Here is a 26,842-nt window from a genome sequence, read left to right on the forward strand (position 1 = left end):
AGTTAGTATCCCTTTTTCAATGTGGTCAATGTAACACTGTCTCTCTGAACCCTACTGACTTACTGGACTTGACTAGGAGCTCTTTTCTGTATATCCCTAGGACCATACATTTTTCCCTTCTCTTTCTCCAACATTACCACTTACCCCTGGAGCAGTTTGTTGTGTTGTTATTTGGGGGAGGGGGACAGTTGTTTCATTTTTTTCTGTTCACAAAAATAAGGTCTGCAAATTTTTTTTTTTTTTTACTTTGCCAAGGTTAAGGTTCTGTGCTCCTTCCAATACATTATCTCGTGAAGCATGTGGTCAGCATCAAACAGGAAGCTTGGTTGTTGTTGTTTTTTTGTGGGTTTTTTTTTCCAGATTTCCTATCAACAGAAATATGATTCTACTGGTTGAAAGGATCCTGTCCTTTTTTTCTACTATTCACAGCTTTGTCTTTAGAATTGTATTGAGTAATTTAGATTTATCTCTTTTACAGGGTATTTTATTAGTAATGCTTAGTCTGATGGGTTCTTGCCAGGAAATGTTTTTCCTATCAGGGTCAGAGTAGGAGTTTAGTTTATAGCATACTGAGCATGTGACATTCTCTTGCTTCATTCTACATTTAATTTTTTGCTTTTAGTCAGCACTCTGGCCCACTCTTCTGTTTTACACTAAAAAAAAAGTTTAGAACTTGAAAACTGCCCTCCTATTTTAGTCATCATTATTAGAATACTAGAGGCCCAGTGCACGAATTCATGCACGGATGGGGTCCAGCCGACCTGGCCTCAATTGGGGTGAATCGGAGCCAGGCCTGTCAGGAGGAGGAGATGGTGGGAGGTTGGCAGGATGGCCCACCCCAATCAGGGCCTGATAAGGGTCAGGCCAGCTAGGGGCAGGGGCTGGGGCAATTGGCTGGTGGGCCCCACCCCCAATTGAAGGGCCAGCCATGGGGAGGGGCTGTGGGTAGTGGGCTGGCCAGCCCCATCCCCAATTGGTGTGCGTGGGGGGGCAATTGGGGGCAGAGTTGTCTGGGGGTGATGAGCTTGGGGCTGATCAGAGGTGGGGCCAGATGGCGGAGGATCTGTGGGTGGTGGGCGAGCTGTCCACACCCCCGAATAGGGTGATAGGGGCACACCAGGGGCATGGCCAACCAGGGGAAGGGGCTACAGGCAGTTGTCTGGCAAGCCCTGCCCCTGATCGGGGTGGGGGGCTGATCTGGGGTGGGGCTGGCCAGGGGAGGGGCTGCAGGAGGTTGGCCAGCCAGCCCCACCCTCTATTGGGGGGGCAATCTCGGGTGTGGCTGGCTGGGGGGAGGGGCCGTTTGAGGTTGGCTGGCAGGCCCCACCCCCAGATCGGGCTGGTTCGCTGGCTGCAGTCGGAGTCATAGTGACTGCTCATTCTGGTTGTTATGGCATTCAGGTCGTTGGCTTTTTATATATATAGACTAGAGGCCCGGTGCACAAAAATTTGTGCACTCGGGGGCGGGGGGTCCCTCAGCCCGGCCTGTGCCCTCTCGCAGTCTGGGACCCCTCAGGAGATAATGACATGCTGGCTTAGGCCTGCTCCTGGGTGGCAGAGGGCAGGCCCAATCCCTAGGTGCAGCCCCTGGTCAGGCACAGAGCAGGGCTGATTGGGGAGGTTGCGGCGCCACCCCCGTGTGACACACAGAGCAGGGCCAATCAGGGGGTTGGGGCGCTGCCCCGTCATGCACAGAGCAGGGCCCATCAGGGGGGTGGGGGCTCCGTACCCTGTCACGCACAGAGCAGGGCCAATCAGGGGGTTGGGGCGCTGCCCCCTGTCATGCACAGAGCAGAGCCCATCAGGGGGGTTGGGGCTCCATACCCTGTCACGCACAGAGCAGGGCCAATCAGGGGGTTGGGGCGCTGCCCCCTGTCACACACAGAGCAGGGCCCATCAGGGGGTTGGGCGCTGCCCCCTGTCATGCACAGAGCAGGGCCCATCAGGGGGTTGGGGAGCTCCCCCCTGTCATGCACAGAGCACGGCCCATCAGGGGTTTGGGGAGCTCCCCTCTGTCATGCACAGAGTAGGGCCGATAGGGGAGTTAGGGCACCTCCCCCTGTCACACACAGAGCAGAGCGGATCAGGGGGTTGGGGCGCCGCCCTCTATCACCCACAGAGCAGGGCCGATCAGGGGGTTGGGGCGCCGCCACTGTCACACTCAGGGCAGGGCCGATGGGGAGATTATGGCTCTACCCTGTCACACACAGAGCAGGGTCTGTGGGGGGTGGGGGGGTTAGGGCGCCGCACCCTGTCACACACAGAGCCGCAGGGCAATCAGGGGGTTTGGGCGCTGCCCCCTGTCACGCTGATCCCGGTGCCAGGAGGCCTCACAGCTCCGCTGATCCCGGTGCTGGGAGGCATATTACCCTTTTACTATATAGGATAGAGGCATAGTGCATGGGTAGGGGCTGGCTGGTTTGCCCTTAAGGTTGTCCTGGATCAGGGTGGGGGTCCCCACTGGGGTGCCTGGCCAGCCTGGATGAGGAGATGATGGCTGTTTGCAGCTGGTCACACACCCTTCAGGGTGGGGGTCCCCACTGGGGTGCCTGGCCAGTCTGGGTGAGGGGCTGAGGGCTGCTTTCAGGCTGGTGGTTGTTGACTGAAACTCCCAACCGCTCCTTTTTTTCTTTTTCTTTTTTTTATTCTGGGCCAGCTTTAGCTCTGGCTCTAGCTCTGAGGCTTCCGCTGCTGAAACAGGTATCAGTTTGTTTGCGTTCTATAATCGAAACAGTGTATAACTCCAGCTCTGAGATCCTGGCCGGCTGATAGCTGGTTTCTGGGGTTTTGTTTAGCTTCTATATTTGTTACAAAGTTTCAAACTGCCAGCTCAGATGCCGGCAAGGCAGGCGGGGAACGTTGGAGTCCTCCTTCACTGAAGCAAGCAAGCCTCATGTTCGCTTCCAGCTGCCTGGCTGCTGGCTGCCATCTTGGCTGACAGTTAATTTGCATAAGGATATGCTGATTAGCCAATGGGAAGGATAGCGGTCGTACGCTAATTACCATGTTTCTCTTTTATTAGTGTAGATTGCTAGAACCCAGACTCCTGACATTTGTTCATATAGTAGCATTGACAGGACCTTGGTTTTTATGAGGACAGAGACTGTTGAATCCCTTACTCTTAAGTTGCTTAAGTCATCACTGGCCTGATATTGCACTTATCCTATCTAATAAAAGAGAAACATGGTAATTAACCGTAACTTTGCTACCCTTCCCATTGGCTGATCAGGGCGGTATGCAAATTCACTGCCAACCAAGATGGCGGCTGGCAGCCAGGCAGCTGAAGTGAACAGGGAGGCTTGCTTGCTCCAGTGATGGAGGAAGCCAAGGTTCCCTGCCTACCTTGCCGGCCTCTGAGCTTGCTCTCTAAGAAACATTGTTGCAAATATAGAAGCTAAACAAAACTCCAGAAACCTGCTTTCAGCCATCAGCTGGAGCGAGCAGGACCGAAACAGTGTTACAATTATAGAAGCCAAACAAACCCAGATCCCTGCTTTCAGCAGCCGAGGCCTCAAGCTGGAGCCGACCTCAGAGCTAAAGCTGGCTCTTAGCTCCAGTGACAGCTATAGAAGATAAATAAATCACAGCCTCCTGATCCGCCCTGCTCTGTGCATGATCGGGGGCGGTGCCCCAACTCCCCAATCAGCCCTGCTCTGAGCCCGACCAGGGGCTGCACCTAGGGATTGGGCCTGCCCTCTGCCACCCAGGAGCAGGCCTAAGCCAGCAGGTCGTTATCTCCTGAGGGGTCCCAGACTGCGAGAGGGCACAGGCTGGGCTGAGGGACCCCCCCGCCCCCCGCCCGAGTGCACAAATTTTTGTGCACCGGGCCTCTAGTATCTTTAATAACTATGTACATTTATATGTGTATATTTTTGCAATGTAAGATTCTAGTCCTGAGTTCAGTGATTATGGACTTTGATCTGAAGGGCCCTTCCCTGCCTCCCTCCATCACATTGGGAGAACTGCCTGAGAGCAGGGAACAAGATGAGGCATATTGACCTGGTGAGCATGATCACCTGGGACAGATGTCACAGCCAGGTCAAAACTGGTGCCCTGACTCTAGCAGTGAACTGCCCAAGGAGCATCTCTGTGGTGTGGCTTTCCTCTTACAGGAAGAAAGCTTTTCTGGTCTTGAGCACAGTCAGTTTATTTCACTTTCACTTATAATAGACTTGTTACCTTGTAATTATCTTCTTTTTCCCCCTAGGAAGAATCAACTAATTTCTGGGTTATATTTAATTACTTTCAATTAGCTATTTGTTTTTTATCAGCAAAATATAATTATTAACAACTGAACTGTCATATCCCAAAGAAATATATATGAAATTGGCTCCACCAAAGAAATTTTGTATACCTATTTAAACACCATCATATATGACAAAAATAAAAACTAGTTATATATTTAGAATCAGCAGATGTCAATTCAAAAAGTTGATTGTAGTTCTTAGCCTTTGTCTCAACTTTCCTAAATAAGCAATAGCTTAAATGACATTTGGGGAAAGATTCTTCTTAGCACTGTTACTGTTAACACATAGTAGGGTTTTCCCTGTTCTGCAGAGAAGGAATTCTCAGGCCATGCAATTAACTTAGAAGGCATTCTGAAATATTCCAGTCCAGTGAAAGTGATTGTTTTGGAATTATAATAAAGCAGTATTTTGTTTTTATGGGGGTTTTTTCTTGCAAATTTAACTACTTTCATTATAATAAAAGCTGTGTTTGAACCCTGTGACTACCAGGACCCATCACATGCATTATTATCTTCGTAATCCTCACTATAAACCTACGAGATTGGCACTGTTTTTATACTCATTGTAGAAGAGAAAACTGGGCTCACAGTCTTCTTGCAGAAATTATAGCATGTAGCTTATGAAATTGGGGTTTGATCCAAGATCATCTGACTGCAGACTCTTACATGGTTGTTTTGTGTGTGCCTGCTTTGGAGTGAAGTGCGTTCACTAATTCTGTGTCATCTGAAATCTTGTATTTTGTCCAGTTTTTATCTTGCCTTATAGGATCAGACTGAGTGTGGTTTTGTCAGAAGTTTTTCCCAGAAGTAATCTTTTAAAGATCAAAATAGTTATTCTGCATAATAATTTGACTTTTACCTTTGGAAGTATGATGTTATAAAATACATAAAGCAGATGTTTTATAAGTTTTGGTAAATATCTTACTATTGACTATTTTATGTTTGTTAACTTGAGTGGGTATATGCATATATGTGAAGAATACATATATGAAGAAACCAAAGGACATTTTAAAGTTTCAATTTTGAAGGAGACTGACCAACATTTATAGAGAACATAAACAATGACAGAATGGAAAAATAATGAAAGGAAACTCTTAAGTAATTTAAACTTTTTTTTAAGCCTGCACAAAAATAGTCCTTTCACCATTTGGTTCTCAAAAGGAAATAGACAATGGTGGTGTTACTTTCTGTTTCTCCTTAGGAAACTACTGTGCACAGCCAGCAGGGGGACGGGCAGCTTGTGTTTCCATTAAATGCCTTTTCCCTCTCCCATCTTGATTTCAGGTGTCAGAAACTATTTAAAAGAAGCATTGGTGAATATAATTGCAGTGCATGCAGAGGTAAGCTATCATTAGATGTTCCTAAGAGGTATAGGTAACTGGAAAAAAGGAAAAGGGGGCTAATATGGTGGTTTTTTTCCCCAAAATATTTTGTGCATTCCTTTGTTTTAAACAAATTCAAGTCAAGATAAGTCACCATAATGCACCATTTCTCCTTATTTTAAACCTTCTTTCAGGTGTTCACTATTTCCAAAGAATTGGTGCCTCGGGTCCTCTCCAGGGTGGTGGAAGCAGTGTCTGAAGAGCTCAGTAGACTAATGCAGTGTGTGTCATCCTTCAGCAAAAATGGAGCATTACAGGTATCAAAACCATTCCAGTCCATGTCAGACTATATTCCATTTAAACATGCACATGTGTTTTTAGTCATCAATCTTATGATAGACAGAGGAGTTTATTTGGTTGATGTGTGTGTGTGTGTGTGTGTGTGTGTGTGTGTGTGTGTGTTTTGATGGATCTGCTGAGTTGAGGTGCAACCATCTCTCTTGCATAAGCCCTACCCATCCTGCCTTGTCTACAAGTTCCAGAGTTCCTGTGTCCTTAGAGCAGGGCAAGACCTTATTTACCATATAAAATTATCTGAATGCAGATTCCCTCTAAAGTTCTGTGATATTTTTCTTTTTATTTTATAGTTGTTTCACTACATTTAATTTCACAACACATTTTTAACAACTTTTAACAAGTCTTTCTAAACTATTCAATATAGTTTGCATAGAAATGACAAGTAACTATCTCTTTGCACTTATATTCCATTGGTTTATGTTGTAGCTATTTAAGTTACACAGTTACAATAACAAATATAACTTACATAAACCAGATGATTCTTGGTATGCATATAACCAAATTGGTAGGAGCCAAGGTGTGAAGGCATATGGGAGAGTGATATCCTGCATGGGAGCTTTCATTGACCTGAAACATTGTGTGTTTTTAGTAAGTCCTGGCAATTTTCTTCCAGTAATGGCTGAAGAAGCTCTTAGCAGGCCAAGCCCCTACAGATAACAACTATAATCTTCAATAATATATAAAAAATTTTACATTCCAAAAGAAAAAGAAAAACATGAAGACAGAGAAGAAATGACCATTAGTGAGTGATTCTAGGAGAAATGACACTTGGGTGTCATTTAGGCTTGAAGAATTAGGGAAACCACAACTACAGGCAAGTGAGGAATGTAACCCAGAAAGCAGAAAGCAAGAGCTACAAATTGTGTGTTTACACTGCTTAAGTCTCTAGTTGACCCCTAAACTATGTATGCATGGCCGACTCCACTACAGCCGGCCCAATTAAGGCCAAAATGACTGAAGTAAGAGTTAAAATGTTGCGCAAGAGCCAAGAGTTTTCAGTTTCCCTCCAAATAAGTAAATTGCTTACTAAAACAAGCAAAACAGATCAACACTCGTCAGAGGCATATTGTAGAATCCAAAGTCTCTACAACACAACATGCACAATTTCTAGGACACAGTCCAAATTTCATTGGAACATACAGACAGAACAAAACAGGAAAGCATGACCCATTTTCAGTAGAAAAGACAATCAGTTAACAGATGATCCAGTTGTTGGAATACAAAGACAAAGATTTTAAAGCAGTTATGTTCAGTGATATAAAGGAGACTGTGCTCAAATGAATGAAAAGATAGGAAATCTCCACAGAAAAAGAGAAACCTTAAAAGAAACTAAATGGAAATTCTAGAATGGAATACGTAAATGTGATTTTTTTTTTTTTTGCAATATACTAGTTCAGAATAATTGCAGAATAGAAAGGACAAGAGAAAAAGTGAATTTGTAGATTAACACAAATTATTCCATATGAAAAACAGAGAAAAGAATACTTGGGAGAAAATTAACAGAGTTCTAGGAACCCCTTGGGCAACGTCCAAAGTTCTAGCATATACATAATTCAATTTACAGAGGAGTCAGTATGGCCAATGAGCATGTGAAAGGATGATCAGCATCATCAATTGGAGCTCTCACACATTGTTGGGAGTATAAATCTTACAACTACTTTGGGAAAAACTCTTGCAGTTTCTTTGAAAACTAAACATATACATTCTCTATGACCCAGCTATTCTAATCCTAGGTATTTAACCAAGAGAACTAAAAACATGCCTTCATTAAAAAAAAGCATATAAGATGCTCATAACCATTTCCTTCATAATAGTCAAAAGCTGGAAACAGCCCGGGTGTCCATCAACAGAATAAACAAAACAACTGTGGTATGTTTATATAATCAAATACTATTCAGCATTAAGAAGGACAAACTACTGGTACCACCTGTATGAATCCCAGGAGCATTCAGCTGAGTGAAGGAAGCCTTACCCCAAAGCACACATATGATTATATGGGTTTCTCATCTGTGGTAGAAAAAAAATCTCAGGAAAATGCTTTCCTCTGGGTAGTTGAGATTAAGTGGGAAGGGGCCTGAAGGAGCTTCATAGGTTGGTGGTTCTATACCTGGATATGGGTTTCCATTGCTCAGGTATATGCATCAGTCATGGTACACTGTAAGACTTATCCATTGTGTAATATGTAAGTTTTAACTCAAAACATAAAAAAGAATTGAATCAGTCTACTTAGCTAATCATGCATGGTGAATTACATCAAAGCACTATGGTGGGCTGATAGTTGGATGGATAAATGGTAGTGCTAGTAAGTATTAATGGTCGAGTCTATGGGTCTACAAGTGTTCGCTGTAAAAATCCTTTCAAAGTCTATACATTTGAAAATATCTGTACAAAAATATGGTAGGCAAAAGGAATGGAGAGCACTTGTTAACTTGGCATGCTGGTTAGGGGAAAATTGCTGCTGTATTTTCAATTGCCACCCAATTTTCTCTAAAAATTTGATTTGTCAAACTTTTGATATAGTTAAAAGGCCATGATTATTATATTAGTCCTATTGCAAGAGAGCAGTAGCATAAATGTTGAGGTACTGAACATTAATTAAAAGGAAGTTGTAGTAACTACAGTTTGACCTGACCTAGGAAGTTTGGAATTATAACAAGAATCTCCCCTCCAGGCAAATTACCTTTGCAACCTATTTACCTGATGGTAAAATTCCTGTCAAAGCTAGCAGGAAGAAGTTAGGAAGAGATATCAGAATCAGCAACTTTTTCCATGTACAACAGGTCCTCAAATAACATTGTTTTGTTAAAAGTCATCCTATCTAATAAAAGAGAAACATGGTAATTAGCGTACGACCACTACCCTTCCCATTGGCTAATCAGGGCGATATGCAAATTAACTGCCAGCCAAGATGGCAGCCGGCAGCCAGGCAGCTGGAAGCGAACATGAGGCTTGCTTGCTTCAGTGAAGGAGGACTCCAACGTTCGCCGCCTGTCTTGCCGGCCTCTGAGCTGGCAGTTTGAAACACTGTAACAAATATAGAAGCTAAACAAAACCCCAGAAACCAGCTTTCAGCGGGCTGGGATCTCAAAGCTGGAGATGATACAGTGTTTCGATTATAGAACCGAAACAAACCAGATACCTGCTTTCAGCAGCAGAGACCTTGGCCCAGAATAAAAAAAAAAGAAAAAAAGGAGCGGTTGGGAGCTTCAGTCACCCACCAGCCTGAAAACAGCCCTCAGCCCCTCACCCAGACTGGCCAGGCACCCCAGTGGGACCCCCACCCTGAAGGGTGTGTGACCAACTGCAAACAGCCATCATCCCCTCATCCAGGCTGGCCAGGCACCCCAGTGGGGACCCCCACCCTGATCCAGGACACCCTTCAGGGCAAACCAGCCAGCCCCTACCCATGCACTAGGCCTCTATCCTATATAGTAAAAGGGTAATATGCCTCCTGGCACCGGGATCAGCATGACAGGGGGCAGCGCCCAAACCCCCTGATCGCCCTGCGGCTCTGTGTGTGACAGGGGGTGGGGCCATAACCTCCCTATCCGCCCTGCTCTGTTTGTGACAGGGGAAGGTGCCCCAACCCCCTGATCAGCCCTGCTCTGTGCCTGATAGCGGGGAGCTCCCCAACCCCCTGATTGCCCTGCGGCTCTGTGTGTGACAGGCTGTGGTGCCCCAACACCCCCCCCCCTCACGGGCCCTGCTCTGTGTGTGACGGGGTAGAGCCATAACCTCCCCATCGGCCCTGCCCTGAGTGTGAGAGTGGCAGCGCCCCAACTCCCCAATCAGCCCTTCTCAGCCCGACCAGGGGCTGCACCTAGGGATTGGGCCTGCCCTCTGCCACCCGGGAGCAGGCCTAAGCCAGCAGGTCGTTATCTCCCGAGGGATCCCAGACTGCAAGAGGGCAAAGGCCGGGCTGAGGGACCCCCCACCCCGCCGAGTGCACAAATTTTTATGCACTGGGCCTCTAGTCTATGTATAAAGAAAGCTAAGTGTCCGTCCTTCCCTCCAACCAGTAGCTATGATGCGCACTGACCACCAGGGTGCAGATGCTCAACGCAGGCACTGCCATGATGCGCACTGGCCATTTAAAAATAAACAGCACCACGGACATGGTGCCGACAAACCAACACTCAGCTTCCCCCAAGTGGGACACAGACCCTGCCACCACCCCAGAGCTACACCCCACCAAATCGCAGCCAATGCTGCCAAGACCCCATTGGTACAAAATGTGGCGTCCAGCCCAGCCCGGAAATGAATGGTCACTGTGGGCGCCAGGTAATGATGTCACATAGCAACGCCTGGCTTCCTCTCCCTAGCAACTGGCCTCCTTGCAGTTTCTTCAGCCCAAGAGCACGACTTACTTTATGGCCAGGTACAAACATTTTACAGTTCAACCAAATGTCTGTGAAGCATTTTCACATGCCTCATCTCATTTAATCCTCACAGAAGTCCTGGAGTAGGTAGATAGACTCCATAGAATCCTATTTTCTTTTCATTAGCAAGACAATGGAGATTAGGAAGTTTAGAAACTTGACCCCACTGAAAAGAAATAAGAAATGGTGGAACTTGAAAATGACTTCAGGTTTTCTCACTGTGCAGAATATAGTCAAACACTGCTGCAGTTGAATATTTTACCCTTTGTTCTCCCTGCATGATCTACAATAATAGTCTGCTTCGTGTTGATATTTACTGCTGTGTTCCTGACAATTACCTGAAAGAGAAGTTGGGGTGCTTCACTGGGCTGGAAAAGTTTAGCTAGATCAGCAAGCAGGTCTAATTAAGCAATTTATCTATATATATAAAAGGCTAAGTTTACTCGCATATGCGCCATCATATAAAGCTCTCAGCGCCAATCGCACACATGTTTCGATCTGTCATTGTCGATCGTGAATTGGTTGACACTTCTATTATAGAGAAAGGGCAAATAGCAATATTAAAATATTCCTTCTAATTAATTTCCTTTCAATGTGCACGAATCCGTGCACTGGGACACTATTTCATTATAACATTAATAAAAAAAATTGATTCCTGACTGGGGCCACTGTCTGTTTGGGATGTGCACATTCTCCCCACGGCTGCGAGGGTTTCCTCCCACACCCCAGAGCTGTGCACTTGTCTACACTGTCCTAGTCTGTGAGTGTGGGGTGCATGATGTGTCCCTCAATGAAGGGCATCGTATCCAGGGTGGGGCCTGCCTGTGCCTTAGGCTGCCAGGTTCGGCTTCTGCCACCCAGGCTCCTGAAATGGAATAGGTGGGTTGAAAAATAATGATTTTACCTGTTTTTATTAATCTTTCTTAAATGTATGTATAGCTCCCAGTTATTTCAATGTTTAATATTAGCAGTGTTTGGGGTCCTTATTTAGAAGTTTAGCAATGTTTTTTTTGACCATAAATATGCCATAGGAACGTATCTCTTGTTTCTAGCAATTAGCCTGTGGTAAAATTGGTTTTGTTGAATATTGTTTCTCTTAAAGTTGCAGTTTCCAAGAACCTGTCGATTGAGTGAGGACTTACCAGTCGTATGTCCAGGAGATCACCAGCCACCATAACTATCTGGTCCCTAACATGTTGATACTTCCTTGGAACTTGGCTGCCCCACTTTGCCCTTTCTTATTGAAATGGCTGTTTTTGGCAGATACCTGAGAAAGACTACAGGTTAATGATCTCTAATGATCATTTACATGGAAGGCCAGTGCATCAGTCTTCAAAACCTCCAGAAAGCCAGCTGAGAGGAGTGGAAAGACAGCCTGAGGATTTTAGCTATCTTTTAGCATGATGTTTTTTGCATGCATTTTTTGTATATTTTATAAATAGTCACAACTTATAATTGGCATAATTCATAGGTTAATTAAAACACCTTGTTTGAATAAAATTTCTACATGAAGATTAATTTTACAGTGGCTTATTTAATCCTTCTAAAATATTCAACTAAAAGTTCTACCTTATTTTTGTCTTTGATATTTTCTTTATAGGTATGTTTTTTACATAAACTACAGTAAAAACAGTAGAAGTAGTTTATCATACATATACTTTCTAGTTATAAACTATTTTTTAGGCTTCTAAAGCACTGAAAAATGAAACCAAACAATAGCCTAACTGGTTTGGCTCAGTGGATAGAGCATCAGCCTGCGGACTGAAAGGTCCCAGGTTCGATTCCGGTCAAGGGCATGTACCTTGGTTGCAGGCACATCCCCAGTAGGAGGTGTGCAGGAGGCAGCTGATTGATGTTTCTCTCTCATTGATGTTTCTACCTCTCTATCCCTCTCCCTTCCTTTCTGTAAAAAATCAGTAAAATATATTTTTTTAAAAACCAATCACTTTCCAAACAGAAAAGTTTCACTGAATATACTGTATCTTAGATAAATCAGCTTTTATCTAGATTGCTTACAGATTTTGTAATTAACTCTAATTTGAATAGCTAGCCATGTCATTTATGATTGTTTTACATTTTATGCACTCCTGGAAAATAGGGCTGTTTCTTCTAAGTGGTCTCCTGAGCAACAGCCATACTCTGGGTGCCTGAGTCAGAGGTGGAGGGTGTGGGCTTTCTCATCAGGGGCACCTGTAGAACTTTGAGGAAAACTGGCCTGTAAGTAAAGCCACACTTCTTCAAGCTTGCAAACAAGTGTAAGCATTAGGTTAGCTTTTCTGCCATAAAAGTTTGTGCAGATATAATCCATATACCATACAGTATGTCTATAGGATAAAGAGTATACAGTTCAGTGATTTTGTAACTATGTTCACAGAATTGTATAATCACCACAATCAATTTTGGCACATGACATCACCCCAGAAAGGAACCCCAGGCCCATTAACAGCCACTCTCCTTTCCCCCACCTACAGCATGAGACAAGCACAAGTCTGTTTTCTATCTGTATGGTTTGCATATTCTGAAAGTCTCATATGAACAGAATCATATAAGTACAGCTTTTTGTGACTGATCTCCCTCACTTAGCATAATGTTTGCAAGGTTCATCATGCTGCAGCATGGATCAGCACAGCATTTCTTTTATGGCTGCATAATATTCCATTGTATAAACATACCACATTTTATTTACCCATTCATCATCTGATGAATATCTGAATTTTCCCACTTTGGGCTATTATGAAGAATGCCTCTGTGAACATTCATTTACAAGTTTTTTGTGGACATATATGTTAATTTCATATATCTTGGCTATATACCTAGGAGTGGAATTGCTAGGTCATGTGCTTACTCTGTTTCATCTTTAATTGAACTGCGGACTATTTTCAGAGTGACTGTATCATTTTACTTTCCTGCCAACAATGTATGAGATTCCAGTTTTTCTATATCCTTCCCAGTATATGTCACTGGTATCTTTCAGATGACAGCCATCCTCATGTGTGAGAAATGTTATCTCATTCTTTTCACTTTCTTGATGGTTTCCTTTTGAATGCAGGACTTTTTTAATTTTGATGAGGTCCAATTTGTATATTTTTCCTTTATTGCTTGTACTTAGATATCATTTCTAAGAAAGTTTGCACAACCTAACATCATAGAGATTGATTCCTGTTTTCTCCTAAGCATTTTATAATTTTGTTGCTTACATTTAGGTCTATTTTGAGTTCGTTTTTGTGTTAAGGACGGGCTCTAATTTGCATGAGAATGTCCAGTTGTCCCAGCATCACCTGTTGAAGAGACTATTCTTGGCCCATTGAATGGTCTCAGCACCCTTGTCAAAAATCAGTTGATCATAAATGCAAGGGTTCATTTCTGGACACTCAGTCTGTATTCTATTTATCTACGTGTCTGTCCATATACCATTGTCACACTGCCTTGATTATTGTAGCTTTGTAGAAAGTTTTGACATTAGGAGATGTTAATTTCTCCAACTGTATTCTTTTTCAAGACTGTTTTTGTATGTTAGGAATCAACTTGTCAATTTTTGTTTTTAAAAAAAGCCATCTGTGATTTTAATAGACATTGCATTGAATCTGTAGAGCTTTAGCTTAATTTTTGAGGTTAAAGGCAGTGTGCCTGGAAGTGCATGTTTAAGGAAATAAGCCAGCCCATATCCTCAAATCTGTGCAGGAAGGAACAAGCCAGGGACAGTGTTTCAGACTCTCCTTCCTCTCACAGGCAGGCTAGTAGGAAAATTACTGTTTAGATAGTAAACACAGATTGCTGGGAAATCCTTGTGTAGTTCGCACCTTTCACAGCAAGATATCTCACTCTCTGCCTTCACTCAGTCATACTTGACTGTAAGTTAATTTTCAGTAAAAGGAAATTTTGTCATAGCCAACTTTTTTGGACTGTTTGCGAAAGTGTGCTCTTAACTAATAGTCATGGGGCGGAGGTAACCATACGCCTGCAATATTCTGTCAGCACTGTGTCTGTGGTGAACAGGCTGGAGACGTCGCCCTCACTACCTGTTCATATGTGATAATCGTCACAGGTCCTGATTGTCACTTTGTCCTTTCTTCCTCTTCAGGCGAGGCTTGAAATCTGTGCACTGAGGGACACTGTGGCTGTCCACCTGACGCCTGAAAGCAGGTGAGACGCTGACAGTTCTTTCTGAGCGTTTGTTAAAAACAAAACTGTGTTACTAGTATATAAAGTCCTTTGAAAAGATAACTGGTCAGAGTGAATGCGCATGATTTTGTTTGTGAAAATGTTTATATTTGATTGATCAAATTTCTAGTTAAAAAGTACACATCTATACTAAGCCGCGGATTCCTAAGACTGGTTCTTTGTAGCATAATATAAAGGGAAAAAGATGTAATATAATTTTACATTTCTCATTCTGTAAGGTAAATTTTAGTCTCATAGATGATGGAACAGAGCATCACAGTCTTCTTTAGAAAGGAGAAAATAAGAATTGAGTCTATTCATAGCAGGCCTTTCAGGACAGTACAAACATTGTGATCGTCAGCACAAGAGGAAGCCTTGTGGTTTCTCTGCAAAATTCTGTAGTGGAAATTTGATGATAATTTGTAGCTGTTTTGAATGAAAGTCAGGATTTCCTATCATTGAAATATCAGTAGGTGAACTGAAACAGCAATGACTACTTGCTTTTACAAAATTGTTTACTTCACTGGCAACATTACCCAGGAAATGCTGGGCCCTGATGTTAATGTGCATGAGAAGCCAAGTGGTAGACAAATGTCTAGGGTCTTTGTGCAATGCACACATTCCTTCATGTCCAGCTTTTGATAACATGGCTTATGCCACCTTCTTACTGCCATCGTTACAATGGAAAGACCTCTGAAGTTGTTTTCCTGACACAGCTTCTTTTTCCTGTTCATCATGGCCAACTAGAGCCATTTCTAGATGACTCCCATGTTATTTAACCACCCCTTTTCCCAGTCATTGTTTTTTTTTAACACTAAGTGCTAAATAACAGATGATACAAAGCATTCGTTCCATATTTGATGTGTATGCATGCCTTGTGTAAGTACCTATGTAACTCAACCCTTCATAGCCCAGGTTCCTTATTATAAAAGGAAGATAATAATACTTTATAGGCAAAGTTTTGGAGAAATTAAATGAGACAATATGTCAAGTCACCTTTTAAACTTTCAGTGCACTACAAATAATAGGTTGTATCTTCTTCATCATCATTATTGTCATAATGTAAAAATAAAGAATAGTAACATCACATGTATGATTAATGGAAAAGAGACAGGAAATAGGATGATTATGGAGATGTGCAGAGACTCCCTCGATGTCAGGAGAGAGGAGAGCTGGTTTCATATTGTGAGGTTGCTGAGTGTGCCCACAGCTAGGCTGTCCCTGCACCCATACCCTGCCCCACCAGGAACAACTGAAGGGATCAAGTGCCAGTTTTTATCTCTCTATATATTGCTAGGATACCTGTCCCTAGTTTGGGAAATTCTGCTCAGAAGTTCTTTCCTGGTATATTGAGGATGTTTTTATAATACAAAATCAGAGACCACTTTAAGTCATGGATAATTACATTTATTTATTCACCTTTCTCTTAGTGAATGGTAGAGCATTGGCCCACACACCAAAGGGTCGTTGGTTCGATCGGTCAAGGGCATGTATCTGGGTTGCAGGTTTGAACCCCAGCCCCGGTCAGGGTTCATGCAGGAGGCAACGAATCCATGTGTCTCTCTCACATGGATGTCCCTCTCTTTCTCTCTTTCTCTCTCTCCCTACCTTCCTCCCTCCCTCCTTCCATCTTCCTTCTTCCTCCCTCCCGCTCTCTCTAAAAATCAATGGGAAAAATATCATTGGATCAGGATTAACAAATAAATAAAAAAAAATTCACTTTTCTTTTTCATGAAATGAAATAATGATGACTTTTAAAAAAAAATATATATATATATATATATATATCCATTATCCTAAAAATTTTAAACATAATAATAGCTAAATTCTATTAAAAAAAAAAAAACAACTATGTTCAGTCATTATAAGATATTGGCTGTAAATCTGACCTAGACACATCAATACTATAAATGTCCCCATTTGTGTAATCTTTCACAGGATCATATTTCTACTTAGTTTTTCTTCCTTTCTGACCAGTTGCTTTATCTAGAGTTCAGTTTTGTTTTGAAATAAAGACTTTTTTGAAAAGTAAATGTCCTCATTTAACTTTCACCAACCAAATTGAATAGCATCCTTTTATAAAATTCCATTTTTCCTTTAGTTTTTCAAGTTCTCTTTCATTTCCTAAACAAGTTTTTGACCCTGCTCCTGCAAAGCCTCTGGAATTAGACCTTCACTTTTACTTTTTCGGTTGTTTTTCACTTGTACTTTTTCTCACATACCTACATGTTTCCCTTTTTATACTAGTTTCTTCGTGTTTAAGAGTTCCTAATGGTGCTCTAATCCCCATGAGAAACAGCAGTGTTTCAGCTCCGTGTTGCTGCTTGTGTTCCAGGTCCAGTTTTAAGCAGGCTCTGGAAGCGCTGCCCCAGCTTTCCAGCGGAGCAGACAAAAAGTAAGTGCTCTGTGCTTTCCTGGGAGCCAGGCAGACATGCTGAGCGCAGTGCAGCTACCTGAAAGTACTCTTTCTATAAACAATGACTTGGATTTAAGGAAGAGCAGTATTTAGTAGCCCTTCGTAGTATGCATCATGCTAGCTGTGCCTTGCTTGTCTCCCAGTGGCAGAATATGGAAAAACCCTTCTTCTGGCTTTATGGCAATTTAGAAATTAGTTATTTTCTTCGTTTAAGTGACTAGTATAGAAAACGTCATAAGAAAGTTTATTTCGACTCAGTCAATTATATCTCTCTTAAATGTTGAAGAAAATACTATTTAGAAATTAAAAGAGAGGACAGCGTAGTAAAATGCTGGGAAATTCTGGGCCCTGATGTTAATGTGCATGAGAAGCCAAGTGGTAGACAAATGTTTAGGGTCTTTGTGCAATGCACATATTCCTTCATGTCCAGCTTTTGATAACATGGCTTATGCCACCTTCTTACTGCCATCGTTACAATGGAAAGACCTCTAAAGTTGTTTTCCTTACATTGTGGAATTTACATTGTTTTCCTTACATATGGAATTTCCTCACAATCAGGGCCCAATGATTTGTACTCTGCATATATAAAGTATTAAGAGAGAATAGATTTGTAAATATGATATAATGAAATTAGATATGTTTCACTAGTGCTATATTGATTGTCTCTGTCTGAATTTAAACTTTGTTACTCATGTAACAGGAAATTCTGACCTGAGACAAAAATCTAGGCCAGGTCAATTTCATAAATGCCCAGCCTACCCTCAGCTGAGGCAGTGGAAACATTGTAGATCTTTGGTTCTCCAAGGTAACTGAAGTCCACCCACCTTTGCATTTGGCTGATCAGCCCCTAAACAAATATTTATGGGGGTGATCAACTACATGAAACACTCGGGCCCTGGCATCTAACACAGATGATGTTGTGCAAACTTAAAGGGCAGAGAGAATGCATGGGGTTGGCTGACAGTAGGGGTGTCATGGGGACACGTGGACTGGGCTGGGAAGAGTGGGCAGACCAGTTCTTTTGCTTGTATGCTCCTGTGTATGTTCCTGAATGGACAAGTGATGGCTGTGCAGTGTTCACACCTACAACCCTGCCAGTTTTTTACTTCCTTTTACTCACACTAATTCTCAAGCTCTGTCTGAATTTATGACAAACTGTGTTCATTTATTTAAAATAAATATGATAAAAGATTAAAACAATTACCATTATTTTTAACATATAGAACATGGCTCCAAAGGCTAGTGCTTTTTGCAGGGAGTCAAGAAGAACAGTCACTCTGTTATAGTCCTGGGTGGACTGTGTTCTAGATCTGTTGGTACAGTGTCCTAATACTGAGCATTGTCAACCCCTGAAATAATCTCTCGATCCCAGTAGCAGTAAGCCCACTTCTTGGTTGCTTCATCTGAACCAGATGAATCTAAGATCCCTTCTGGACTTAAAATTACATGGACAAATCAGATCAATTCAGAAAACAAAGTGACTTGTAAAGCAGTAGAATGACTTGCCCAGTGGACTTAGAAGTAAACCTGATTCCTCTGGCTTTAGTTCACCACTTGCCAATATTTGTTAAAGACAAAAATACAGAAATAAGGGGAATAGAGACTAGACAAATTATTGCCCCAGGGTGGGGGTAACGGGGAAGGTGGCTAAAAGGGGCAGCACAAGAGAACTTGGAGAAGGATGGACCTGTTCTGCATCTGGTTACGGGAATTGTTAGTCTGCTAAGTGTTTAGCAGCATTCATAGAACTGTGTGCCAACAAGACTACATTGTAATTTTTGAAAAGTGAATGAAGAAAATGTACAGGTGCAAACAATCTGTTTTAGGGAGGACTCTAATCTTGGGGAAGGGCACAGGAGAGATTTTTATATATAAACATAATTAACTATCTTCCTTTTTACTCCTTTGATTGACTGATTTCGTTACTGAGTTGAATCCATCGATAAATCATGCAGTTGGCTCCCATGCGTGTTTTCTTATATTGCTGGACAAGTTTCCTTCTGTCGGCTGTAAATAGTCCCTGTTCCTGCAGGTTACTGGAAGAGCTGCTGAACAAGTTCAAGAGTAGTATGCACCTGCAACTCACCTGTTTCCAAGCTGCTTCATCAGCCTTGATGAAAACATAAATGCCTCCAAAGTAAGGGTCATCCAAAGATAACAAGTGATGAAGTTATTCTCTTTAAGTGCCCTAAAGGTATTTGTATATAAAGCATTACATTTGCAGTTTTTCTCCTTTTTTTTCTCTCCTGAATTAGTAGCTTAGAAAGATGTTGGTATATGTTTTACTTCAACCAAAATACCCTTGTTTGAAATGCCAAGCTTATTAAGAAATACACAGCTTTAGGCTTTTGGCTCAGAAGAGGCTCAGATGCAACTTTCTTTGGTCGTCCCGAATCCGGGTTCATCCGACACCAGCTGCCTCCACCATTCCGCCAAAGTTCAAGTCAAACTCGTATACCTGTGGTGCACCGGTGGGGAAGTGGGTGCCACATCTGCTCTGGACCCCAAGATTGACCCCCTGAGCCTGTCTCCAAAAAAGGTTGGTGATGACGTCACCAAAGCAACCAGTGATTGGAAGGGTCTGAGAATTACAGTGAAACTGACCATTCAGAACAGACACGCCCAGATTGAGGTAGTGCCTTCTGCCTCTTCCCTGATCTTCACAGTCCTCAAAGAACCGCCAGGAGACAGAAAGAAGCAAAAAAACATTAACCACAGTCGAAATATCACTTTTGATGAGATTGTCAGCATTGCCCGACAGATGCGGCACCGATCTGTAGCTAGAGAACTCTCTGAAACCATTAAAGAGATCCTGGGGACTGCGCAGTCTGTGGACTACAAAGTTGATGGCTGCCACCCTCATGACATCATAGATGATATCAACAGTGGTGCAGTGGAATGTCGGGCTAGTTAAGAACTACAAAGGAAAATGTTTAAATTAAAGATTATTTGATAACCAAAAAAAAAAAAAAGAAAGAAATACACAGAATATTGTCTCTCTTAAGCATGTTAACCATTGTAGCCAATAAAGAATGTCTTCAGCCAGAACCGGTTTGGCTCAGTGGATAGAGCGTTGGCCTGTGGACTCAAGGGTCCTGGGTTCGATTCCTGTCAAGGGCATGTACCATGGTTGCTGGCACATCCCCAGTGGGGGGCGTGCAGGAGGCAGCTGATCAATGTTTCTCTCTCATTGATGTTTCTGGCTCTCTATCCCTCTCTCTTCCTCTCTGTAAAAAATCAATAAAATACATTTAAAAAAAAAAATGTTTTCAATGGAATATGTAATTTAGTTGACATTTTTTCCCTAAACATCTTTATTCAACATTTTCATTAGCTATATAACTTTTTATAGGTCTAATGTTAACACTCAGAATAAATATTTAAATTCCAGTTTACCTTATGTTTGTCTAAGCATCGTCGGGAAGCTTTTGTCAGGTGTTCTGCTAATTATCTCCTTGATTAGGGCTCACCGTATGCTAGGCACTGTGCTAAATCATCTCACAGCACTTCTCAAAGCACAGGCTTTTGAGGACACTGCACTGGTGGTATTTTGTTTATGTCACAGATGAGGTGATCAAGGCTTAGAGAGCAGTCGGTGGCTTCTCTAACACTCAGAGTTGTCCGGTTCATGCTCTTTAACTTCCCCACAGCCAGCTCTTCCCACTGGCCCTCCACCAGTGACTGTGGCTCAGGGAAGTACTCGAACATGAGAGGGTAATAAAATATAAGTAAAATAGGAACAAGTGAGTGCTTTCGTAGCTCAGAGGATGGAGGGTAGGCACATAAAATCCCCATACCCAAATGAGGTAGTTCAAGGATTACTGTTCCAACAAGTCAAGGGCAGTTCTTGGAAGAAAGGGGAATTTTAAGAGCATTTGAGCTACAGAAGAATTTAGTGGTTAAGAGGAAACGGCTGAATACAGTGTAAGCAGAATTCTGAGAGATTTGGAGCAAATTTACATAGAGGTAGCCAAGAAAAAAAATTGAAGTTAGGTAAAGGTGTTTGCTTTCACACCCAGGTAGCATTGGGGTTTAGCACATCCACATCCATGTGGTCAACCTTGCTACTGACAGTTGGCACAGTGGGCCTCGCCGTCAGTGCTGAGGAAGTACTAGGAGCAGTTTGGCTTTACTATGACTTTCTGTATCCGTGTACATGAGAGTGGCATGCTCTGGAAATGACTCCAGCATCACAAACAGCACAGTTGCTGCAGCCCCTCCCTGCAGCATCCTCCTGTTTGTCAGCCTTGCTGCAGGCTTCCTAAAAGGGATGGAGGGCAAAGACTACATTTCAATTCTAGACTTGGTAAAAGATGGCCTTGTGTGTTTCTGTTTGGATTATGTGGTGTGGGATGTTTTTATTATGAGTTGCATAAGGATATTATAATGTGTTTTCCAAAAGTTATCATAAATCAGCAGCTGTTAAGTAAAGGTTAGGTTTCTAAAATAAGTAAAGTTAACTGTATTTTACTTAATATATGCTTAAAAATTATGCTTTATTATAGATTGAAACTTGCATACATTTTTGTCATTAAACATTACCTAGCACTAGTATCATAAAGGTTTTCATATGGATTTATAAACTGCTCTGAAAATAGAAAGGATATACTGATACTTGACACACATACTTTAATTAAAACAACAATTGTAATGGTTTTAGCTGCTTTAAATGTGGATTACATCTTTTTATATAGTGGAGTCATCATGTTTTTTGTGTACTGATGCCATCTCATTTTCTCTTCACCCACATTTTACACTTAGTTTTATTGCATGTATCACTGGAAAGCCTGTTTGTACCTGGCTAGGTTATCCCATATAACAAAGACCTAATATGCTAATTAGACCGAACCGAACAACCTTCTGGATGACTGTCCAGGCGACCTTCCAGATGAAGCCAGGGCTGGCCGAGGCTTAGAGGGCCGGCTGGGGCAGCTGGGGCTGCAAGGGCCGAGCCCTTTGCATGAATTTGGTGCATCAGGCCTCTAGTAAATACATAACAATGAATATTTTACACACAGGATCTGGGTTCTTGGGTTACCTACTGTAATTTGGCTAATGAAAGCCAATAGGATTTCAAAATACCTTTCTCCTTTCTAGACCCATCAACTCTTGGGCAAAGTTAGCCCTGGAGCTGGTCGCTCCATCTTCATCACCATGAGTGGCACTGTGATTGTGTTGCACTGATCATTGTTGATACTGTTGTGGTTGTTATTTTGATCATATTTTTTTTTAATTTTTTTATTGCTTAAAGTATTACAAAGGGTATTACATATGTGTCCCTTTTTTCCCCCCACCCTTGACAATCCCCTGGCCTCCCCTACCCCCCAGTGTCTTATGTCCATTGGTTATGCTTATATGCATGCATATAAGTCCTTCGGTAATATTCCTGTTTCACCTGCCTACAAACCCTTTAGCTAAGCACTGATCCCCGAGAGCCAGGACCACTATCTGAACTTAATTGCCAAAGAAGGCTAACAGAGGACTCGTCACAGAGGGAGAAGGAGAACCAAGGAAGAATGGGATCATAGGGTCACAAAAATCAAGGGAAGAACAAGAATCACGGTCAGAAGAAAGAATCAGATGTTGTCAGAGTTAAATATTACAGATGTATTCAAAGAATGAGTCCTGAGAAGTGTTTGCTAGACTTGGCATTTAGAAAGTCATAAATGACCGGAGAGTGGTAAGGAAGAAACCAGAGAAACTTCACACTTTGGACTGGTTCTCTTGACTCACTGCAGGGGCTGCCAAGAGAACTGCCTTTTCCTTGAAGAAAGTATTTTCGCCTCAACACAGCAGTGATTCTCCTGATGGTCAGACTTTAAGGCTCTTCCTCAGCTTCCTGCTATTTTTAAATTACCTTCCTGGGTATCTGGTCAATTCCTGCTGCCCCTGCTGCTTTGTCTATTGGAATGACTTATAAATATTTATATCCATCCCTTTCTTTTTTCTAAAGTCTTCCCTTTCAAAGTGCTTCTTAAATGTATCTAGTTAAATGACGGGCTGCTGGAATCAGGCCTCACCTGGATGTGTACCCAATGTCAGATGACCATGGGGTTGTTTTCTGTTCCATGTTACTTGTGCCCTGCTCCCAGCTGATCCCAGAAGCCCTTCCATGAAGTACCATGTGCGGCAGCCAGTAGCCATTGGCCTGCCTCATTGTGGCTACTGCAGGTTCTAGCCCAGCAGCTGTCACCAAGTAAACCCTCAGGGAATATTTGTTGATTGTTACATAGTAGCAAATGTGTCACATTACCTTTTATATTTTTTAATTAAATATACACTGAGTGGCCTGATTATTATGACCACCTGACGTTTGTAGGCAAATTAGCTATAATTGCCCGCTGACGTTGCTAGAGGGCCAGATCATTATAAACGTCTGAATAGCACAACATACCTAAGTATCATTGCTGATCAAGTTCATCCTATCATGTTGATGGCGTATCCCAAGGGAGATGGCTTTTTCCAACAAGACAATGCACCATGCCACGGTGCTCGTATTGTGCAGGAGTGATTTCAAGAACATGAGGAAGACTTTACCTTGCTTCGATGGCCCCCACAATCACCAGATCTCAATCCAATTGAGCATTTGTGGGACGAAGTTAAAAGAGCCATCAGGCAGCTGGTTCCACAACCATCAAATCTCACAGAACTGGACAGTGCTATTCATCAGGCATGGTGTCAGAATCCTCGCATCACCTTTCAACATCTCGTGGAGTCAATGCCAAGAAGAATCACTGCAGTATTGAAGGCAAAAGGTGGTCCAACGAAGTACTGATGGGGTGGTCATAATAATCTGGCCACTCAGTGTATACTTTACAGAGCTTCCACAGAGCTGGCTGTTCAGTAGCAGTCTCTATAGCTCCCTCCCCCTTTGCCTGTTCCCTACAGCCCTCTACTCTCAATTCTTTTAGCCATTCTGATTCTTTTGATACTGACGTCAATGTTTCTATCTTAACAGGTTCATATGGCTCCTTTTTAGTTCTTCAGCTTTAGTCGCAGATGAGAACTCAGCTTTGTCATTACCTCTATCACACACCCACATTTCTCTTAACCTTTTATTTTGGTTTGATCACAATTCAGTGTTCAAGTTATGCCTGTGTAAATGCCATTCAGTGCTAAAGCAAGTATATACTAAGATCCTTTTGCTATTGTACTGTTTGTATTTTCTATGCATTCTATGTACTTTTCACTCATCCCAGACCTTCCTCCAACCAGGTTATGTAAATGTCCTTGCACTATGTTCAAATACCATGTTCATCAAGTTTATTTTGAACAACCTTACCCACAGCCTCCTCTAGTTTGGACTGGGTATTCTGTAGGTCAGCTTCACACTTCTCATCTTGGGATCTCCCATCAGTATCATCATCCTGGAAATTTTCTTCTGCCTGCTTCTCTTCTGTGTTGGACCATCCATCTGCTTTTGTGTCGCATGCTGTCCTCATTCTTGGTTTGCTCCCTCATTGATAAAACTCAATCTCTGGTAACTTTCTGAGAAAAAAAGTATATGGGAGGTAAAATTTTTGAGACCTTGAATATATGATGAAAATATTTATGATTGCTGGGCTGGATATAGAATTCTAGATTGGAAATCATTTTTCCTCAGAATTTGCACTGTTTCTCAAGCCTTTGCACTGTTCTCCAGTGTCTGTCTGTCTCTGCTTATACAACCTTCTCTTTTTCCTAGTTTTCGAAAGTTCATAATGTTCTAAGTGTGATGCCCTTATACTCCTAATGGTGAGTCTAATGTTTTTAGATTCTGGGAGTTCTTTTTTGTATTGTTTATTTTACTCCCTCTCCCTCCTATCCTGGTCCTTTATAAAAATTTTAAAATATTTTTCCTCATGTTTTATCTCTTTTATTTTTATTATACTTTCTGAGAAATTTCTCATATTTATCATACAAACTTTCTATTGAGTTTTCATTTCTGCTATGTTATATGGTTTTTTAAATTTATAGGAAGATTTTTCTCCGACTATATTTTTTAATATGTTTTTATTGATTGTAGAGAGGAAGGAAGAGGGAGAGAAAGATAGAAAAATCTAAGTGATGAAAGAGAATCATTGACCTGCTGCCTCCTGCATGCCCCACACTGGGGATTGAGCCTGCAACCCAGCCAGGCATGTCCACTGACCAGGAGTCGAACCATGGTTCATAGGTCAACACTTAACCACTGAGCCATGCTGGCCAGGCTGAATATTCTTTTTTATAGAGTTTTGTTTATTTCTTATTTCTCTAAGAATAAGAATACTCTTTTAGAAGTTTTCTTCTTTCTGTATAGTCTCCAATTTATTTTATTCTTTTGTCTTAGATATTAGAATAAATGTCATACGCTTTCTTCAAATTTCTATGAAGTTTTGGATACCTAATCATATTTAGCAGCAGTAGAGCACTGAAAAGCTGAATAGGATTGTATGCTCCATGCAGTAGATGGGCCTTACCAATTGAGCGTCAATCAGAGTGGTATGTATGGGCCTTTTCATTAGGGAATCCCTAACATTATTATAATTAGGTCATTTTGGGGGCCTGATAAGATTTCCCAGAGAGGGTTCTTTCGATCTTACGCCTTCTGGAAGGAAGAAGAGGCAGAAGGCTCGGATGATCATTTTTGTCAGGGCTCACAGCTGGATCTGATATCCCATGACCTGCATTTACCTTTGGAGAATAAAGCTCTAGTCTTCTGCTGGAGTGGGAAGATGGAAGGCATTGCCCAGCCCTGTGGAAGGAAGAAACCTGGGGACATCTGGCTATTTCTTAAACAGCCTTTAAACTAACCATTTGGTTTTAACTTTATCTCCGCTTTCAGAAGTTTCCTTACCACTCATTCTTGAGCGTTTTAGGACTTTTACAATACAAAGTAGATTGGAGCTTTCTTTTACATACAGTACTGCCAATTTAGGCTCTGATGTTTTTAGATCTGCTAATTAAATTAGTTTCCACTCACTCATACACTTGGTTTCTAGCTATGATTTACTCTCCTATTCCTTTTTCTTTGTGAAGTTAATGCTTTTTATATATATTTAACCGTATATATAATTACATGTAGCTATATATACTATTCTATGCAGTGTATTTGCTGCACATATATAGATATGTACAGTATATGTACTGTATCTATGTTGTGTGTATGTGCATGCACACACACACACATACACACACACACACACACACACAAACTGCACTGTCATTTTTATAGTTTTGGTTAGACCTAAGCTTAATGTGTGGTTTCAGTCTGCCCTCTATAACAGAAAGTTCAAATTAACTTTTGTTTGTTTTATTTTATCATAATAAACCAAACTGTTTACATGTGTATGGTCTTCAGTTTTGTTGCTTAGATATGATTGTTTGCTGTAACTTTTAAAGATTGAAGGGAATCTTAAGTGGAGATAAGCTATGGGCCTTCTATTCTGATGACCCTACTCCCTGTCCCTGGATGCTAAAGGTACCAAATGAGAATTAGATAAAGAAAATAACTTTTATTCCACAATTAGGAACAACTCGTACAATACACCAATGATGTATTTTTCCTAGAAAAGGTAAAAATTGGATGTCTAGATCTCTTAATTTATAGGAAATATACACAGTATAGAAGAGCATAACAATGGATAGTCAGCAAAATCTATATTGCACAAAACTCTAAAGCAAACAACCCCATTTCTTCAGCAAAGAAATTTCAAAAAAAATTTAAAAGAAAGAGGGAGAGGCCAGAGGATATCCTCTATAATAAAATATACTTCAGGTATTTATCAGTTAAGTTCATTGTATGAATATTATTTGAATTGAGCCAACAATTATTTTTGTAAATTAAATAATTGTAAAAATGTAAACACAATTCTAACAATATTTAAACATTATTGACAGTAAAGAATTATATGTGGTTATGACTTTTTAAAGTCATTATCTTTTAACTCTTTGTAAATGACATAACACGTTATATAAGATGTCACTATAAAGCTACAGTAAC

At 41.7% G+C, this 26,842-nt stretch overlaps 1 protein-coding gene and 1 pseudogene across 4 annotated transcripts in view; both read left to right on the top strand.

The window, feature by feature from the left end:
* Positions 1–26,177, top strand: part of EXOC2 (exocyst complex component 2) — a 274,269-nt gene extending 248,092 nt beyond the window's left edge. The window contains exons 24-30 of one of the 4 annotated variants that reach the window (XR_011470289.1): positions 5,531–5,586; positions 5,763–5,885; positions 14,386–14,447; positions 16,801–16,860; positions 18,914–19,018; positions 24,566–24,615; positions 25,190–26,177. Coding sequence is in view for 3 of the 4 variants with exons in the window: in XM_070405830.1 (XP_070261931.1) it covers positions 5,531–5,586; positions 5,763–5,885; positions 14,386–14,447; positions 16,801–16,860; positions 18,914–19,007 (395 nt within the window). In the remaining variant the exon portion in view is untranslated. Of the gene's footprint in view, positions 1–5,530; positions 5,587–5,762; positions 5,886–14,385; positions 14,448–16,800; positions 16,861–18,913; positions 19,019–19,136; positions 19,222–24,565; positions 24,710–25,189 lie in introns of those variants that run through there. The other 3 variants (XM_070405830.1, XM_070405831.1, XM_070405829.1) reach the window with 3 other exon arrangements.
* Positions 19,040–19,853, top strand: LOC139003684 (large ribosomal subunit protein uL11 pseudogene; annotated as a pseudogene).
* Positions 26,178–26,842: the final 665 nt, after the last annotated feature.

This window comes from Myotis yumanensis, unplaced genomic scaffold (genome assembly GCF_028538775.1).
Source record: "Myotis yumanensis isolate MYYU_CA2020_CCGP unplaced genomic scaffold, mMyoYum1.0.hap1 SCAF_2, whole genome shotgun sequence".
NCBI lineage: Eukaryota > Metazoa > Chordata > Mammalia > Chiroptera > Vespertilionidae > Myotis > Myotis yumanensis.